The sequence below is a fragment of the Rhinatrema bivittatum genome, chromosome 3 (assembly GCF_901001135.1).
Source record: "Rhinatrema bivittatum chromosome 3, aRhiBiv1.1, whole genome shotgun sequence".
Taxonomy (NCBI): domain Eukaryota; kingdom Metazoa; phylum Chordata; class Amphibia; order Gymnophiona; family Rhinatrematidae; genus Rhinatrema; species Rhinatrema bivittatum.
The window spans coordinates 12,864,906-12,884,997 of NC_042617.1; the positions used below are offsets into that span (position 1 = coordinate 12,864,906).

The window sequence follows — 20,092 nt, forward strand, 5'->3', positions numbered from 1 at the left end:
CATGAATAGCACCGCATGTGTGATGCGTGGCAGCGGCCACGGGTGTGCTCGGTGTTAGAAGATATGGTCAGCAGGCCGCCTTCCCCTCCGTGTAACTCTGCATGAATGGTTCATTTCTGCACATCTGGCTTTGCATGAATAGCACCGCATGTGTGATGAGTGGCAGCGGCCCCGGGTGTGCTCGGTGTTAGAAGATACGGTCAGCAGGCCGCCTTCCCCTCCGTGTAACTCTGTATGAATGGTTCATTTCTGCACATCTGGCTTTGCATGAATAGCACCGCATGTGTGATGAGTGGCAGCGGCCCCGGGTGTGCTCGGTGTTAGAAGATATGGTCAGCAGGCCGCCTTCCCCTCCGTGTAACTCTGTATGAATGGTTCATTTCTGCACATCTGGCTTTGCATGAATAGCACCGCATGTGTGATGCGTGGCAGCTGCCCCGGGTGTGCTCGGTGTTAGAAGATACGGTCAGCAGGCCGCCTTCCCCTCCGTGTAACTCTGTATGAATGGTTCATTTCTGCACATCTGGCTTTGCATGAATAGCACCGCATGTGTGATGCGTGGCAGCTGCCCCGGGTGTGCTCGGTGTTAGAAGATACGGTCAGCAGGCCGCCTTCCCCTCCGTGTAACTCTGTATGAACGGTTCACTTCTGCACATCTGGCTTTGCATGAATAGCACCGCATGTGTGATGAGTGGCAGCGCCCCGGGTGTGCTCGGTGTTAGAAGATATGGTCAGCAGGCCACCGTCCCCTCCGTGTAACTCTGCATGAATGGTTCATTTCTGCACATCTGGCTTTGCATGAATAGCACCGCGCGTGTGATGCGTGGCAGCTGCCCCGGGTGTGCTCGGTGTTAGAAGATACGGTCAGCAGGCCACCGTCCCCCTCCGTGTAACTCTGTATGAATGGTTCATTTCTGCACATCTGGCTTTGCATGAATAGCACCGCATGTGTGATGAGTGGCAGCGGCCCCGGGTGTGCTCGGTGTTAGAAGATATGGTCAGCAGGCCACCGTCCCCTCCGTGTAACTCTGCATGAATGGTTCATTTCTGCACATCTGGCTTTGCATGAATAGCACCGCATGTGTGATGCGTGGCAGCTGCCCCGGGTGTGCTCGGTGTTAGAAGATACGGTCAGCAGGCCACCGTCCCCTCCGTGTAACTCTGTATGAATGGTTTCATTTCTGCACATCTGGCTTTGCATGAATAGCACCGCATGTGTGATGCGTGGCAGCTGCCCCGGGTGTGCTCGGTGTTAGAAGATACGGTCAGCAGGCCACCGTCCCCTCCGTGTAACTCTGTATGAATGGTTCATTTCTGCACATCTGGCTTTGCATGAATAGCACCGCATGTGTGATGCGTGGCAGCGGCCCCGGGTGTGCTCGGTGTTAGAAGATACGGTCAGCAGGCCGCCTTCCCCTCCGTGTAACTCTGTATGAATGGTTCATTTCTGCACATCTGGCTTTGCATGAATAGCACCGCATGTGTGATGCGTGGCAGCTGCCCCGGGTGTGCTCGGTGTTAGAAGATACGGTCAGCAGGCCGCCTTCCCCTCCGTGTAACTCTGTATGAACGGTTCATTTCTGCACATCTGGCTTTGCATGAATAGCACCGCATGTGTGATGAGTGGCAGCTGCCCCGGGTGTGCTCGGTGTTAGAAGATACGGTCAGCAGGCCACCGTCCCCTCCGTGTAACTCTGTATGAACGGTTCATTTATGCACATCTGGCTTTGCATGAATAGCACCGCATGTGTGATGCGTGGCAGCGGCCCCGGGTGTGCTCGGTGTTAGAAGATATGGTCAGCAGGCCACCGTCCCCTCCGTGTAACTCTGCATGAATGGTTCATTTCTGCACATCTGGCTTTGCATGAATAGCACCGCATGTGTGATGCGTGGCAGCTGCCCCGGGTGTGCTCGGTGTTAGAAGATACGGTCAGCAGGCCACCGTCCCCTCCGTGTAACTCTGTATGAATGGTTCATTTCTGCACATCTGGCTTTGCATGAATAGCACCGCATGTGTGATGAGTGGCAGCGGCCCCGGGTGTGCTCGGTGTTAGAAGATATGGTCAGCAGGCCGCCTTCCCCTCCGTGTAAACTCTGTATGAATGGTTCATTTCTGCACATCTGGCTTTGCATGAATAGCACCGCATGTGTGATGCGTGGCAGCTGCCCCGGGTGTGCTCGGTGTTAGAAGATACGGTCAGCAGGCCGCCTTCCCCTCCGTGTAACTCTGTATGAACGGTTCATTTCTGCACATCTGGCTTTGCATGAATAGCACCGCATGTGTGATGAGTGGCAGCTGCCCCGGGTGTGCTCGGTGTTAGAAGATACGGTCAGCAGGCCACCGTCCCCTCCGTGTAACTCTGTATGAACGGTTCATTTATGCACATCTGGCTTTGCATGAATAGCACCGCATGTGTGATGCGTGGCAGCGGCCCCGGGTGTGCTCGGTGTTAGAAGATACGGTCAGCAGGCCGCCTTCCCCTCCGTGTAACTCTGTATGAATGGTTCATTTCTGCACATCTGGCTTTGCATGAATAGCACCGCGCGTGTGATGAGTGGCAGCGGCCCCGGGTGTGCTCGGTGTTAGAAGATACGGTCAGCAGGCCACCGTCCCCTCCGTGTAACTCTGTATGAACGGTTCATTTCTGCACATCTGGCTTTGCATGAATAGCACCGCGCGTGTGATGAGGGGCAGCGGCCCCGGGTGTGCTCGGTGTTAGAAGATATGGTCAGCAGGCCACCGTCCCCTCCGTGTAACTCTGTATGAATGGTTCATTTCTGCACATCTGGCTTTGCATGAATAGCACCGCATGTGTGATGAGTGGCAGCGGCCCCGGGTGTGCTCGGTGTTAGAAGATACGGTCAGCAGGCCACCGTCCCTCCGTGTAACTCTGTATGAACGGTTCATTTATGCACATCTGGCTTTGCATGAATAGCACCGCATGTGTGATGCGTGGCAGCGGCCACGGGTGTGCTCGGTGTTAGAAGATACGGTCAGCAGGCCACCGTCCCCTCCGTGTAACTCTGTATGAATGGTTCATTTCTGCACATCTGGCTTTGCATGAATAGCACCGCATGTGTGATGCGTGGCAGCGGCCCCGGGTGTGCTCGGTGTTAGAAGATACGGTCAGCAGGCCGCCTTCCCCTCCGTGTAACTCTGTATGAATGGTTCATTTCTGCACATCTGGCTTTGCATGAATAGCACCACATGTGTGATGAGTGGCAGCGGCCCCGGGTGTGCTCGGTGTTAGAAGATACGGTCAGCAGGCCACCGTCCCCTCCGTGTAACTCTGTATGAATGGTTCATTTCTGCACATCTGGCTTTGCATGAATAGCACCGCATGTGTGATGAGTGGCAGCGGCCCCGGGTGTGCTCGGTGTTAGAAGATATGGTCAGCAGGCCGCCTTCCCCTCCGTGTAACTCTGTATGAATGGTTCATTTCTGCACATCTGGCTTTGCATGAATAGCACCGCATGTGTGATGAGGGGCAGCGGCCCCGGGTGTGCTCGGTGTTAGAAGATACGGTCAGCAGGCCGCCTTCCCCTCCGTGTAACTCTGTATGAATGGTTCATTTCTGCACATCTGGCTTTGCATGAATAGCACCGCATGTGTGATGCGTGGCAGCGGCCCCGGGTGTGCTCGGTGTTAGAAGATACGGTCAGCAGGCCGCCTTCCCCTCCGTGTAACTCTGTATGAATGGTTCATTTCTGCACATCTGGCTTTGCATGAATAGCACCGCGCGTGTGATGCGTGGCAGCGGCCCCGGGTGTGCTCGGTTGTTAGAAGATACGGTCAGCAGGCCGCCTTCCCCTCCGTGTAACTCTGCATGAATGGTTCATTTCTGCACATCTGGCTTTGCATGAATAGCACCGCGCGTGTGATGCGTGGCAGCGGCCCCGGGTGTGCTCGGTGTTAGAAGATACGGTCAGCAGGCCACCGTCCCCTCCGTGTAACTCTGCATGAATGGTTCATTTCTGCACATCTGGCTTTGCATGAATAGCACCGCGCGTGTGATGAGTGGCAGCGGCCCCGGGTGTGCTCGGTGTTAGAAGATACGGTCAGCAGGCCGCCTTCCCCTCCGTGTAACTCTGTATGAATGGTTCATTTCTGCACATCTGGCTTTGCATGAATAGCACCGCATGTGTGATGCGTGGCAGCGGCCCCGGGTGTGCTCGGTGTTAGAAGATACGGTCAGCAGGCCGCCTTCCCCTCCGTGTAACTCTGTATGAATGGTTCATTTCTGCACATCTGGCTTTGCATGAATAGCACCGCATGTGTGATGAGTGGCAGCGGCCCCGGGTGTGCTCGGTGTTAGAAGATACGGTCAGCAGGCCACCGTCCCCTCCGTGTAACTCTGTATGAATGGTTCATTTCTGCACATCTGGCTTTGCATGAATAGCACCGCATGTGTGATGAGTGGCAGCGGCCCCGGGTGTGCTCGGTGTTAGAAGATACGGTCAGCAGGCCGCCTTCCCCTCCGTGTAACTCTGTATGAATGGTTCATTTCTGCACATCTGGCTTTGCATGAATAGCACCGCATGTGTGATGCGTGGCAGCGGCCCCGGGTGTGCTCGGTGTTAGAAGATACGGTCAGCAGGCCACCGTCCCCTCCGTGTAACTCTGTATGAACGGTTCATTTCTGCACATCTGGCTTTGCATGAATAGCACCGCATGTGTGATGAGTGGCAGCGGCCCCGGGTGTGCTCGGTGTTAGAAGATATGGTCAGCAGGCCGCCTTCCCCTCCGTGTAACTCTGTATGAATGGTTCATTTCTGCACATCTGGCTTTGCATGAATAGCACCGCATGTGTGATGAAGTGGCAGCGGCCCCGGGTGTGCTCGGTGTTAGAAGATACGGTCAGCAGGCCACCGTCCCCTCCGTGTAACTCTGTATGAATGGTTCATTTCTGCACATCTGGCTTTGCATGAATAGCACCGCATGTGTGATGCGTGGCAGCGGCCCCGGGTGTGCTCGGTGTTAGAAGATACGGTCAGCAGGCCGCCTTCCCCCTCCGTGTAACTCTGCATGAATGGTTCATTTCTGCACATCTGGCTTTGCATGAATAGCACCGCATGTGTGATGAGTGGCAGCGGCCCCGGGTGTGCTCGGTGTTAGAAGATACGGTCAGCAGGCCGCCTTCCCCTCCGTGTAACTCTGTATGAATGGTTCATTTCTGCACATCTGGCTTTGCATGAATAGCACCGCGCGTGTGATGAGTGGCAGCGGCCACGGGTGTGCTCGGTGTTAGAAGATACGGTCAGCAGGCCACCGTCCCCTCCGTGTAACTCTGTATGAACGGTTCATTTCTGCACATCTGGCTTTGCATGAATAGCACCGCGCGTGTGATGCGTGGCAGCGGCCCCGGGTGTGCTCGGTGTTAGAAGATACGGTCAGCAGGCCGCCTTCCCCTCCGTGTAACTCTGTATGAATGGTTCATTTATGCACATCTGGCTTTGCATGAATAGCACCGCATGTGTGATGCGTGGCAGCGGCCCCGGGTGTGCTCGGTGTTAGAAGATATGGTCAGCAGGCCGCCTTCCCCTCCGTGTAACTCTGTATGAATGGTTCATTTCTGCACATCTGGCTTTGCATGAATAGCACCGCATGTGTGATGCGTGGCAGCGGCCCCGGGTGTGCTCGGTGTTAGAAGATACGGTCAGCAGGCCGCCTTCCCCTCCGTGTAACTCTGTATGAATGGTTCATTTCTGCACATCTGGCTTTGCATGAATAGCACCGCATGTGTGATGCGTGGCAGCGGCCCCGGGTGTGCTCGGTGTTAGAAGATATGGTCAGCAGGCCACCTTCCCCTCCGTGTAACTCTGTATGAATGGTTCATTTCTGCACATCTGGCTTTGCATGAATAGCACCGCATGTGTGATGAGTGGCAGCGGCCCCGGGTGTGCTCGGTGTTAGAAGATACGGTCAGCAGGCCACCGTCCCCTCCGTGTAACTCTGTATGAACGGTTTCATTTCTGCACATCTGGCTTTGCATGAATAGCACCGCATGTGTGATGAGTGGCAGCGGCCCCGGGTGTGCTCGGTGTTAGAAGATACGGTCAGCAGGCCACCGTCCCCTCCGTGTAACTCTGTATGAACGGTTCATTTCTGCACATCTGGCTTTGCATGAATAGCACCGCATGTGTGATGCGTGGCAGCGGCCCCGGGTGTGCTCGGTGTTAGAAGATACGGTCAGCAGGCCGCCTTCCCCTCCGTGTAACTCTGCATGAATGGTTCATTTCTGCACATCTGGCTTTGCATGAATAGCACCGCGCGTGTGATGAGGGGCAGCTGCCCCGGGTGTGCTCGGTGATAATTCCCTGCTTTCACATAGGTTTGCAGCGCTAAGGCCGAAGGGAGCTTTCCCACTTTGCCCCTCGCTTCTCGGGGTTCCCGGGGCTCCTTTTGCACGGTCTCCAGCCTTTTCTCCCATGAGCCCTGTTGCACAGAAGGTCAAGTCGTGTCCAGAGTGAGTGCAGGGAAGCGGCTGCAGTCCCCTCTCTGGGGGCCCGGGCTGGTATTTATTTCGGCCTGCGCCGTACTCTGTATGACTCCCTAGCTTAAGGAAGGGGGGAGAAGGGAAAGTGCCTGCAGGAGAAACACCGTTCCAGGCAGCGAGGGCCCTGCCACTGGTGATTTGTACACAGGCCTGGTCATTAAATTCTTTTCTGCCGCTTTATAAAAATCCTTGTGTATTGATTAGAATTGTAATGATTTTTTTTTTTAGCAGCGTTTTTCTTTTTCTGTTGCCCCAGGTCCAGCAAGACTATGAATCTCTGTTCCAAGTGCTTTGCTGGTAAGTGCAGTAAAAGATTTTGTGTTTCCCTTGGACTATTTAAATCACCTAGAGGGTAATTTTCCCAGCGCTCTGCCCCCCACTAATTATGGAGCTCGGCAGATGAATCCACGGCTTTGAAAATGTTCTGCCACCCAGTGGGGGTGGGGTGGGGGCGGGGGGCAGCGAGCCGTGCATCTGGGCTTTGCCGTGTCCCGCGGGCTTTGTTTTCCCCCATGTGAATAGCGGCTGCAGGTGGGCGTTGGTGCCTTATACCCCTATGATTTTCGGAGACTTACCCCGAGCATGGGCCCAGAGCAGCCGCAGACTGAGGGACCCGGGCAGGAGGGCTCGTTCTGGTGCTTTCATGGTCCCCCATCCCTCGTGCAGGTTTGTGTGGGTGCACAGAACTGGTCGTGCACGGAAGGCCTTCCCTTTCTGCCCCTGCTGTGGATTTCTAGGAGCAGGAGGACATTTAGAGACCTGGGGGCCTCTGTGCACTTTCTCTGCCCGCTCTGTAGCTCGCTATTGATGGGTCAGAACACCCATCTGTGACTCTCTTCCTAGCATTGGAGAGAAACAAATGCAGGTAAGTAATGTGTCTGTTGCATGCCGTCCCTTTTATGAAGGAAATGGAGCACAAGGCTGATTGGCTTGGACAGTAGGGTAGTATAGGAATTATGTAGTATTAGCACCGGAAAGAGAGCTCAATGGTATTGATGTCAGGGCAAAAAAAAAAAGCTCTGGCCGGCCTGAAACCGAGGTCTGCATACTCAGAGGCTGCAATTTTGTATTAAGAGCCACAGATTCGGTGAATGCAGGCTCAAGCAGCCTATGGATAGACACTAAGATCTGCAACAGAGTGGACACGCCGGAAGGAGTGCAGAGAATGAATGAGACGGGATCTAAGGAAACTGGAAGAGTGGTCGAAGATATGGCAGCTGAGATTCAATGCCAAGAAGTGCAGAGTCATGCATATGGGGAGTGGAAATCCGAATGAACTGTATTCGATGGGGGGGGAAAGGCTGATGTGCACGGAGCAGGAGAGGGACCTTGGGGTGTAGTGTCTAACAATATGAAGTCTGCGAAACAATGTGACAAGGCGATAAGCAAAAGCCAGAAGAATGCTGGGCTGCATAGAGAGAGGAATATCAAGTAAGAAAAGGGAAGTGATTATTCCCTTGTACAGGTCCTTGGTGAGGCCTCACCTGGAGTACTGTGTTCAGTTCTGGAGACCGTATCTACAAAAAGATAAAGACAAGATGGAGGCGGTACAGAGAAGGGCGACCAGGAAGGTGGAGGATCTTCATCGGATGACGTACGAGGAGAGATTGAAGAATCTAAATATGTACACCCTGGAGGAAAGGAGGAGCAGAGGAGATATGATACAGACTTTCAGATACTTGAAAGGTTTTAATGATCCAAAGACAACGACAAACCTTTACCATAAGAAAAAAATCAGCAGAACCAGGGGTCACGATTTGAAGCTCCAGGGAGGAAGATTCAGAACCAATGTCAGGAAGTATTTCTTCACGGAGAGGGTGGTGGATGCCTGGAATGCCCTTCCGGAGGATGTGGTGAAGACCAGAACTGTGAAGGACTTCAAAGGGGCGTGGGATAAACATTGTGGATCCATAAAGTCAAGATGCTGCCAATGAAGAGTGGGTGACTCGCCAGAATGATGGCTACTGCCTGGAGTCAATACCCTTATTAAATAACATACACATGCTTACTGTGACTCCAACATCGCTCTAAGCTTCAACAACAAGAGGAAATGTGGAAAAAAGGATTTGCACTCACAAAGAGGGGAGTAGCTGGCTTGTTACGGCGGTTACTACCCCAAATCAAAAAAGCCTGATACTTCACTTTCAATGCATATACAGCATAGTTCTCTGATTCAACGGCAGGGGAGAAGAAAAACTGATACTTCACACATCCAGCAGAGCTCTCTGCTTCAACGGCAGGGGAGAAGAAAAGAGGGTTCGCACTCACAAAGCGGGGAGTAGCTGGCTTGTTACGGCGGTTACTACCCCAAACCAAATGTGCCTGATACTTCACTTTCGATGCACATCCAGCATGGCTCTCTGCTTCAACAGCATGGGAGAAGACTGATACTTCACGCATATCCAGCATAGCTCCCTGCTTCAACGGCAGGGGAGAAGAAAAACCACCAATAAGGGCTGTATAACATAGTCTGGGTAAAACAAATAAGCATGGGTGTAGCTTGCTTATTGCGGCGGCTACTACCCCTAACGAATCAAGCTAGATATTTCACTTGGATGCAGCTCCATCACTGCTCTCTACATTAAAGGTGGGGGTGGAAGGGAAATAGAACCAAGAGCTAAGAGAAACAGATAAGTATGAGAGAAAAAATGTGTGAAGCTTGCTGGGCAGACTGGATGGGCCATTTGGTCTTCTTCTGCCGTCATTTCTATGTTTCTATATGTTTCTAGAGCTGTGGTATTCACGGATGATCCTCAAGGGGGCTGCAAATGGGCCGGGCCTTCAGGTCATCTCTCAGGAATATCCGTGAAAGAGATTTCCGTACAGTTGTGGTAACGTGCATGCAAATCTCTCATGCTGGTTTATTTGGGATATCTGGAAGACTGGCCCGTCGGTGAAAAGCGCCGGTACAGGCAGTGGTGGATTCCTATGGGTCCTGTCTTGGTCCTCGGGGCTTTAAAAAGGAGCTCTGAGAACACCTCCGTGTTCCCAGCAATTCCAGGGCTCGCGGGGACCCCTGAGACACTGAGGAGGTGGAATAATATGGATTTATGGACTGGTTAAAGTGATGCAGCTGAAGCCTGCTCTGCATTAGTGACTGACCTGCAGTGTGTAAGCTGCTGCTGCTGCTCCTGCTTATCACATCTGATGTGCTGAACAGAAACCTACACCAGGCGGCCCCTCCTCAGCAGAGCCTTCAGTCCAGACAAACATGCAGGGCAAAACCCAGCTGCTGCTGCTGCCGCCGCCTCTGAGTGTCACACGGCAATGAGTCCTCCCTTGCCGTTCACTGCAGCAGAGCCTGTGCTTCTGTTCCATACATAGTGTGGGCCTGAGCACACGCAGGTCCTCTTCGTTGCTTGCACACAGTACAAAATAAAAAAAAAATGCGATCTGTGCCTTCACAGGCAGCCTCACATGCATGGCTTATGGATGCTGCTTTTAGCACTGAGGCCTCACCTTTCTCCATGCCAGTGCTTTTTTTTTTTTTTCAACTTTTTTTGTATTTGTTTTAATTTTCTTTCATGTCTTGGTCGTGCTATCCATGTGATCAGTACTGTTCAGGTGAGGATGGATGGCACAGCATCACCCTGATTCGCTTTGCTACTCAGCCAGCAGAGAAGTAATGTCCCAAAGCTTCCTCTGCCTCAGGAATGAAATACAGCAAATATCGCACTGCATCCCTTTTAAATTCTACTTGCTATGTAGGGATCGGCATTCCAGAAGAAAAAGAGAGGGCTGTCTATCGCCTTCAGTTTAATTGGATAGAGCCTGAAGGCTTGGTGAATTGGCTGCCCAAATACTCTCTCGCCCTGCGTAATTCCCATCGCTGGTGTATTAAAATTCTGAGTCCTCGCCCGCCAGTGTAGCGGCTTTAGAGAGCGGCTGCCTGCTTGACATTGTAAGGCCCAGGGAATAAAGGTCACCTAATGTTGAAGTTTGTTTGTATCTCAAAGCCACCGATGTCTGCGAGTCATCTCTTTATAAAATTTTTGCATAAAAGACCAAACATTTCAGAAAAGCAGACACATTCACAGAGGAGCGGAAGATTACTTTGTCACTCCTGGCTTTATACTGCTGAACGCTCTTCCAAAGGATAAAAGGTCACTGGTCATAAAAATGAAAGGCAAGCTGGCACACGCGATGTGCCAGACGCCTGGGCTCAGGACATCCCAGCCATCACATGCAGGTAGAAAGTGGGAGGTGGCCGTGGGAGAAGCGGATGTGAATCTGGATCTCCTGCTCCCTAAGCCATAAGGACTGCTAGGCCACCCCCTCTCTCTTGGCCTGTTTCAGGGGGTAATCCCTGTGCCTCAGCTGAACCATCGCTGTAGTGTTGACTAAGTGGGAGGGGAACTGAGATTAAAGATGGTGGGAAAGCTGCAACTGAAGGCCCTTGGTGATTCTGCCTTCAATTCAATTGGATAGTATATTAAGTGCATGTTAAAAATTAGCAAATGAGTGCACGTATTAAATTATTACAAATGTAGTAACAGAATTAAGTACTTGTGCTATAAATAAATGCACTAAACGTTTTGTGTGTGTGCACCATGCATGGTGCAACTTAGTACATAGCCACTAAACTTGGGCTGCTTATCTCTCTTCCTAGCCTTCACTTCCTTCCAAAAGGAAAGTGGCCACCAAATTCACCCAAATATCCCCTTCAGTTCCCACTCCTCAGCCCCAACTGATTCCCCTTAGTAAGCCCAGGACGCCCAGCAGAAGACGCCTTACCTCCAGAGTCACTCTGGTGCCACCTGCTGATGCCTCAGACTTTGAATTCTGTATGCACTTGTGATTCCTTCCTCCTGATGTCTGGAATCATAATGCAAGAAATGTTCTTGGGCCTGACAATTGCCAAAGTATTACATAAATTAGCGTAAAGGAAAGAATTACAAACTGCAGAGGAGAAATACGGACAATTCCTGGCTCCTGGTCTCTATTATCATTGGTCAGGATAGCACAGGCTTCTCTGCTACAGCTGCTGTTTCTTCTCTTCCCCCAGAATTAGATGGACATTTTCCTGCTTATTCTTTTATTTCAAAATGTATCCCATCCTTCCAAGTAGCCACTCTCTGGACTGACCTCACCCCGTTTATATCAAAAGAGCATCAACCATTTGGAGTTGATCCAGAGTGTGGCTACTAAATTGATCAGTGGCCTTTGTTCTAAAGCATAAAGAGGGTAGACTTTAAAAATCTAGATGTATTCCCTAAAGGAAAGACGGGATAGGGGAGATATGGAGACACTTAAATACCTCCAAGGTTTCTATGTAGAGGAAGTAGGTCACTTTCAAAGGAAAGGAAGCTCTGGGATGAGGGCTAAAAGGGGTAGAAGGAGAAATCTTAGAAAATATTTCTTAACAGAGAGGGTGGGGGATGCATGGAGCAGCCTCCCCATAGAGGTGGTGGAGACGAGGTTAGTATCTGAATTCAAGAAGGAATGGGATAAATAGAGGGGATCTGTGTGGATGAGCAGACTAGATAGGCCATAATGGTCTCTTTCTGCCATCTTGTTTCCATATTAGGAACCCTCGGAGTGGTTTACAGTAAAACACAAAAGTGTATGCATAAGAGACCAAATCAACCAGTGAATCAATGAATACCAAATAGCAGTAGATGCAGAACATTGAAAAGATGTGGTAACTCATTCCACTAATTTGGAAGTGCACAAGAAGAGCGGCGATTTCAGGCCATAGCTTTTGGTGGAGGAATCATCAGTTAAACCCCCAGTGAATGAGTGAGGTGGGGCGATGTCGTGCCACGGTTAGAGCTCGAAATTGAATGGAACAGGTGGAGAGGAGTCAGAATGGGTGGAACGTTCTTGGAGTCGTGCCTGGGCAAGCAGTCTAGCTGCATTGTCTTTGGATTATCTGCAAACATCCTACCCCTTTTGCTGGTAACCCAAGTACAGGATATTCCAGTAATCAACGTGTGACAACATAATGGTGTACAATATTTGCGCAAACCCTCCCTGAGTTTGAAAAAAAAAAAAAAAAAAGGACCAAATATCTCTTAGCTGTGACAAATAAAACCAAGTTCTCGAAAGGGCGAAGATCTGGAGCTGGGGAAATTGCGCACATGGATCTTCAGATCCCGGGCTAGAGGAGTATCCGTTTGGACACCCAGATTACGTATTCGATCTTTAGCTTGAATTATGGGCCTGTCCTTGGTTGCATTACTTTCTTCCCTCATGCCTCTGTTTTTCGAAGATTTATTTTCAGTTTGCTTGCATCCACCCGAAGCTTAATATCTCTTAGCCACTGATCTGACCTCTCAAGTGCCCCATCAGCCTTCCTCCAGGGGGACATACAACTGGCTGTTGTCCGTGTTCATCTGAAAATTGATCTAGGCTTCTAAAATAATCGTCGCAAAAAGCTCCAGATGTTAAAAAAGGAAGCGTGGTGGGGAGTAGTTAGTGCTGACCACGAGAGCAGGCGCCCCTATTCTCAAACAGAAATGAAGGTAAACCATGTGCCCAGTTTCCCCAATCTTCTCATTGCCACTGTAACGACTAACAGAATGACACCGCAAGAGCGTTTCCTTTATCCAACTCCTTCGACAGAGACAGCTGTCAAAACAGATTCAGTGCTGTAAGACTCCTGAAATGATTGGCAGTTATCCAGCACATTGTTCGTTGTCAATAAAATCAGAAATCTGTTGAACTGGCTTTTTTTTAATCCCTTTAGATTAAACTAGAATGCTCGACTCGGGTCAATAGTTTCCTGGCTTGGCGAGCTGTAAAGCTGGTTTCTTAAAGAGGGCTCTAACGCAGCTTCTTGAGAGCCCGAGAGAAGAAGCCCTCATGTAAGGAAGTATTTGTTGTTGAATTGAAAATCTCAGCCCCAGTTTTTTTTTTTTGTTTTTTTTTTCAAATGCAGCAAACTTGAGGAGTATGGATTTTATGCTGGGGTAGTAGGGTGCATAATTTTAATGTTTGTTTTATGGTTTTATTTGGTGTTTGTTTTATGTATTTGATGGCTGTTGTGCACTGCATTGATCAAGCTTTTTTTGACCTGGAAGACGGTGCAGAAAATGTATGTAAATATCTGCCTCCTTCACACTAAATATCCTAAATTCAGAGAGGCCAGCCCTTAGGTTGACATTCTCCGTCAAACACGACTTAAAGACGCTGCTAGGTTCAAAGCACTCCAAGCTTTGTAAAACTTTTTCTAGAGATGGAAAGCTAAAAAATCAGTGGAGTACAAGAAGAATGAAACCCAGTTTGAGACTGGAAATTTCAGTGCATCAGTGGGTCCTGAAACAGTTTGAAATCGTTCTTTTGCGACATTTTTGATATTCTCATGTGCATCTTTTCTAGTTCCTTTTCCTTTTCTTCCCTGTTTTGCCTTGGTTATGCTGCCTGCATTCCGACTTGGACTATCTTTGTATTTTCCTAGTGTCCCACTGCCCACAGATTCTGGCTTCTTTTCATAGAGAATGAAAGCTTTGCATATTTCTGGTTCTAATATGTGGTGACTGCTTCTATATTTGGCTTTTGCATGTGTGGGGGTGAGGTATATCCTGAAGAGCTGGCCTGTTTTGTGGTTCTCGAGGACCGGCGTTGGCCACCCCGGTGCTAGTGAGTAATTTTGGTTGGTTTATAGTCTGCTTTTCATGCATGGTCAGGCAGGTGCTGGGTAACGTTCTCTGACAGTTCAGCTTGTTCTGTTTTCCAGTCTGAAGTTCCCAGTTGCTGTCTAAATCCTGGGAGTTATTCTTTTTTTGGTATTGCAAGCAGGGGTGGAAAAATAATTAGAAAACTTAGGTGCCAGCCAAAAATGTTGAGGGGATGAGGAAATAATTTGTATGCTTTTGCTAATTTTTTGGCTATTTTGTTTAATTTTTGTCTGGTTTTTCCCTTTTTTAATTTTACGCTTGATCTCCTCTTCTCACATCTCCCTCCCAGCTTCTTTCTCTCCCTTTTTCTCTTTTCTCTATAGCCAAGCAATGAGATCCTGCTGGCGGCAGCCCCCACTGCCAATCGGCAGCTGCTGCCGTAACTATTCCTGGGCCTTGTTGCAATTTGCTTTTCATAGCCTGGGGCCAACCAGCATCTTTCCAGAATTTTACATGCCCGGGTGACTGAACCCTGCACGTTTTCCATCCTTGGTGGCAGATTTGCTACATAGGTGTGTTTTGCATGGCATCCGAGTGGTGCCTGGTGTGGAGGAAGCTGTGCGATGACATCATGAGAAGTATCCCACGTTCTGCTTTGCGCCCCTTGCTGAAGGAGGTTCTATGAACACGAAACGTCTGTTTCAGGATTTCTACTGGGGTTCTGTCCCATTCTGCTTAGTTTGGGTTTAATGGTAGATCATTGACTTCACGCCCACCTAAGAGAACTGCTTGAATAATTGTAATAGTTTTACTGGGGAGTTGAAAGTAGCCAGTGGGGTGTGTTTCTTTTAGCGTCTTCAATGCATGAGATCAGCGCTGCCCGCTCTCAAGTTCTCAGGATGCTTCCAGTATCCTGCTTGCATGCTAGACCACTTAACAATGACATCTACAATTGTGAACAGAGGGGATCCCTGAGCTGATGGCAAGCCCCCATCCTGCCCTGTTTCTTCCCGATGTGCTGCCCCCATAGGAGCAGTTGCATCACCAACAGTGACCTGGTAGATGAAGATGGTGCGGCATGGCGGCTCTTGGCAGATGGGTTGTGGACCTGCATGGTGGCTTTCCTCCCTCTCACTTACGGTATTAGCAAAGCCTGAAGCTGCTGCTGCCAGCAAAGGGGTGCAACTAGTTGCCAATTTCAAGGCCTCTTGGGCTAACCAGGAAAGGAGCCCTACCCCCTCTGTCAGTTACCAGAAGGGGGGATACTGTTCCTGCGTTAAATATGCAAGTAAGGTCCTGCCACCTCGCTCTGACGGACCCTTGAACTGAGCTGCTGGCTTCAGAGCCAGGGGCAGAGATGAGTCCGCCAGGAATGATGACATTGATCCCACTGCCTCTCTCAGAGGGGATGGAAGCCACTTGCTCGTGCTCAAATCCAAAAAAGCTTGCAATGAGCAGGAATATTGTTAGCTGCTAAACCAGCGGCCAAAAAAAAAAATTCTCTACATTCTTGTTGTAATTTCTGCCACCAATGAGCATCTGAGCCAGCTGGCACAGGATTGTAAATTTTGAAACTCCTTGGCCGACTGGGCTGGGCCACAAGTTATAAAAATAGTGTGGCTTGCTGGCTGCAGGATGAGCTGTGCTGGGCCCTGGCTGCTCTGCCTTCTATCTTCTTCGCTGGCGGGATGATTATATCTCATTCTTTTCCGGGACCAGTCTGCCAGCCCATCTATCTTTTTTTATGTCGTGGTTTGGGCTCAGCTGGAGCTTTGTGAAGATATCTAGAGGGGGGAGGATGGGGGATGGCTTATCCTTCCCAAGTTTCCGGGACTCTCGCCACCTATAAAATGAAGCTATGGTAATTGCTGCTCTGTTTTGTCTATTTCCACATTTCTGTTCCACCAACTGACAAACATGAAACATAAAATACAGTCTTACAATGAGAGAAACCGTCAAGCAAAACGCTGTAAAATCACAGAAAAAAAATACAATTAGTTGTCTGACTCTAAGGCCTGAATAAAAAGAGAAGAAGGCCTTAACCTTTCTCTTGAATGACAAATATTCAGTTTCACAGCCTTGGCCTAGAGGCAGAGAACAGCAGACTGCACGACTCCACTAGGCTTCTCTTCCTGAGTGATGGGTCTGGCCTGTCCTAACAGAGGCCGACTTCTCAGTCTCCGAGCTGGGGAGGGAAGAGAGAGGCCAGAGCTGACGGACATGAGATGATCTTTTGGGACCAAGATGTGGCCTATCGGATGATTCTCAACTTGATTCGGAAAAGATTTCGCTGCCTTAAATGCAAACGAGTTAAGCAGTGTAAATCGTTAAGGGCCTGCCTTACCCAGGCACTTTTTCCTGCTAATCGTGTGCGGAAAGAAGCTTAGTAAATCAGGCCCTAAGTGTTGAGGTTCAACAAGATGGATATGAATACATTTTCTTTTGCAGTGCAACTTATATGCTTTCCTTTGCCTGTAGGACCTGTAATTGCGACAGCTTACAGTTATTTTGAAGACTGTCACTGACCTCCTAATAAGAGGAAATTTTAGATCTTCGTGACCACCATCATTTATTTTATTTATAAAACCTCCTGTTCACACAGAATTAGGGGATGTTACTCCCCTCCAGTGTCCAATCTCTGGCCTTTATAGCCTGAATGTGAAAGGGAATGTAATTCACACTCTTGCTGTCTCTGACAAGATGCCTAAGATCTTTCTTATACAAAGGAATCCACTGGTAAAACGGTAAATGGAGGATGTTTACTATCTGATGTGAAGGCAAAGCCCTAGATCAGGGGTAGGCACTTCCAGTCCTGGAGTGCCACAAACAGGCCTGGTTTTCGGGAGATCCTTCCATTGCACAGAAATATCTCATGCATATTCATTGTGGATGTCCTGAAAACCAGACTTATTTGTGGTACTCTAGGGTCAGAGTTGCCTATGCCTTCCCTAGATCCTGACTCTTCTCCCACAGAAAAAACAGCCAGAACCATCCATCCTGTTATTTTGGAAAGAGCAGAAGGTTAGGGAGTAGCTCAGAAGTAGCTGACGGTTAGATGATGATCTGTAGCTGACGCTTGGTATCAGAGGGGTCTGCTGTTTGTGATATATACACAGTACCCCTCTGAGCAGGGATACAACACTTACCACATCATGTACAAGGAAAGCCAGTTTCGGTATAGCTTCTACTTGTTAGATTCATGACAAGATTCTCAGCCAAATAATGAAGACCACTTTCAGCCTCTGGACTTGGAAGGTTAGGATTTTTTTATGGTATTCAAATTAGCCTGCAGAGTCAGTGAGCCCCAGGCATTAGTGACTTATCCACTTTATACAAGATTTCATTAGATAGGGTGGTGCTCTGCCGAAGTTTGTGTTCGATTTCCACTTTAGTGAAATCAGGGAAGACTACAGTGATAGGGGTATACTACCGTCCACCTGGTCAAGATGGTGAGATGGACAGTGAAATGCTAAGAGAAATTAGGGAAGCTAACCAAATTGGTAGTGCAGTAATAATGGGAGACTTCAATTACCCCAATATAGACTGGGTAAATGTATCATCTGATCATGCTAGAGAGATAACATTCCTGGATGGAATAAATGATAGCTTTATGGAGCAATTGCTTCAGGAACCAACGAGAGAGGGAGCAATTTTAGATCTAATTCTCATTGGAGCACAGGACTTGGTGAGAGCGGTAACGGTGGTGGGGCCGCTTGGCAATAGTGATCATAATATGATCAAATTTGATTTAATGACTGGAAAAGGAACAGTGTGCAAATACAAGGCTCTCATGCTAAACTTTCAAAAGGGAAACTTTGATAAAATGAGAAAAATTGTTAGAAAAAAACTGAAAGGAGCAGCTACAAAAGTAAAAAATGTCCAAGAGGCGTGGTCAGTTAAAAAATACCATTCTAGAAGCACAGTCCAGATGTATTCCACACATTAAGAAAGGTGGAAAGAAGGCAAAACGATTACCGGCATGGTTAAAAGGGGAGGTGAAAGAAGCTATTTTAGCCAAAAGATCTTCATTCAAAAATTGGAAGAAGGATCCAACAGAAGAAAATAGGATAAAGCATAAACATTGGCAAGTTAAATGTAAGACATTGATAAGACAGGCTAAGAGAGAATTTGAAAAGAAGTTGGCTGTAGAGGCAAAAACTCACAGTAAAAACTTTTTAAAATATATCTGAAGCAGAAAGCCTGTGAGGGAGTCAGTTGGACCGTTAGATGATCGAGGGGTTAAAGGGGCACTTAGAGAAGATAAGGCCATCACAGAAAGATTAAATGATTTCTTTGCTTCGGTGTTTACTGAAGAGGATGTTGGGGAGGTACCCGTAATGGAGAAGGTTTTCATGGGTAATGATTCAGATGGACTGAATCAAATCACGGTGAACCTAGAAGATGTGGTAGGCCTGATTGACAAACTGAAGAGTAGTAAATCACCTGGACCGGTTGGTATACACCCCAGAGTTCTGAAGGAACTAAAAAATGAAATTTCAGACCTATTAGTAAAAATTTGTAACTTATCATTAAAATCATCCATTGTACCTGAAGACTGGAGGATAGCAAATGTAACCCCAATATTTAAAAAGGGCTCCAGGGGCGATCCGGGAAACTACAGACCGGTTAGCCTGACTTCAGTGCCAGGAAAAATAGTGGAAAGTGTTCTAAACATCAAAATCACAGAACATATAGAAAGACATGGTTTAATGGAACAAAGTCAGCATGGCTTTACCCAGGGCAAGTCTTGCCTCACAAATCTGCTTCACTTTTTTGAAGGAGTTAATAAACATGTGGATAAAGGTGAACCGGTAGATATAGTATACTTGGATTTTCAGAAGGCGTTTGACAAAGTTCCTCATGAGAGGCTTCTAGGAAAAGTAAAAAGTCATGGGATAGGTGGTGATGTCCTTTCGTGGATTGCAAACTGGCTAAAAGACAGGAAACAGAGAGTAGGATTAAATGGGCAATTTTCTCAGTGGAAGGGAGTGGACAGTGGAGTGCCTCAGGGATCTGTATTGGGACCCTTACTTTTTAATATATTTATAAATGATCTGGAAAGAAATATGACGAGTGAGATAATCAAATTTGCAGATGACACAAAATTGTTCAGAGTAGTTAAATCACAAGCAGATTGTGATAAATTGCAGGAAGACCTTGTGAGACTGGAAAATTGGGCATCCAAATGGCAGATGAAATTTAATGTGGATAAGTGCAAGATGATGCATATAGGGAAAAATAACCCATGCTATAATTACACAATGTTGGGTTCCATATTAGGTGCTACAACCCAAGAAAGAGATCTAGGCGTCATAGTGGATAACACATTGAAATCGTCGGTGCAGTGTGCTGCGGCAGTCAAAAAAGCAAACAGAATGTTGGGAATTATTAGAAAAGGAATGATGAATAAAACGGAAAATGTCATAATGCCTCTGTATCGCTCCATGGTGAGACCTCACCTTGAATACTGTGTACAATTCTGGTCACCGCATCTCAAAAAAGATATAATTGCGATGGAGAAGATACAGAGAAGGGCTACCAAAATAAGGGGAATGGAACAACTCCCCTATGAGGAAAGACTAAAGAGGTTAGGACTTTTCAGCCTGGAGAAGAGACGACTGAGGGGGGGGATATGATAGAGGTGTTTAAAATCATGAGAGGTCTAGAACGGGTAGATATGAATCGGTTATTTACTCTTTCGGATAGTAGAAAGACTAGGGGGCACTCCATGAAGTTAGCATGCGGCACATTTAAAACTAATCGGAGAAAGTTCTTTTTTACTCAACGCACAATTAAACTCTGGAATTTGTTGCCAGAGAATGTGGTTAGTGCAGTTAGTATAGCTGTGTTTAAAAAAGGATTGGATAAGTTCTTGGAGGAGAAGTCCATTACCTGCTATTAAGTTCACTTAGAGAATAGCCACTGCCATTAGCAATGGTTACATGGAATAGACTTAGTTTTTGGGTACTTGCCAGGTTCTTATGGCCTGGATTGGCCTCTGTTGGAAACAGGATGCTGGGCTTGATGGACCCTTGG

At 48.4% G+C, this 20,092-nt stretch overlaps 1 protein-coding gene across 3 annotated transcripts in view; it reads left to right on the forward strand.

Moving 5' to 3' along the window:
- The window catches only part of ZFAND3 (zinc finger AN1-type containing 3), a 558,612-nt gene that overhangs the window by 172,677 nt on the left and 365,843 nt on the right, over positions 1 to 20,092 (forward strand). For 2 of the 3 annotated variants that reach the window (XM_029592912.1, XM_029592913.1), the window contains one exon: positions 6,754 to 6,794. The exons of the other annotated variant lie outside the window; for it this stretch is intronic. In XM_029592912.1, coding sequence (XP_029448772.1) covers positions 6,754 to 6,794 — 41 coding nt within the window. The remainder of the gene's footprint in view (positions 1 to 6,753; positions 6,795 to 20,092) is intronic. 3 annotated transcript variants of the gene reach the window in all.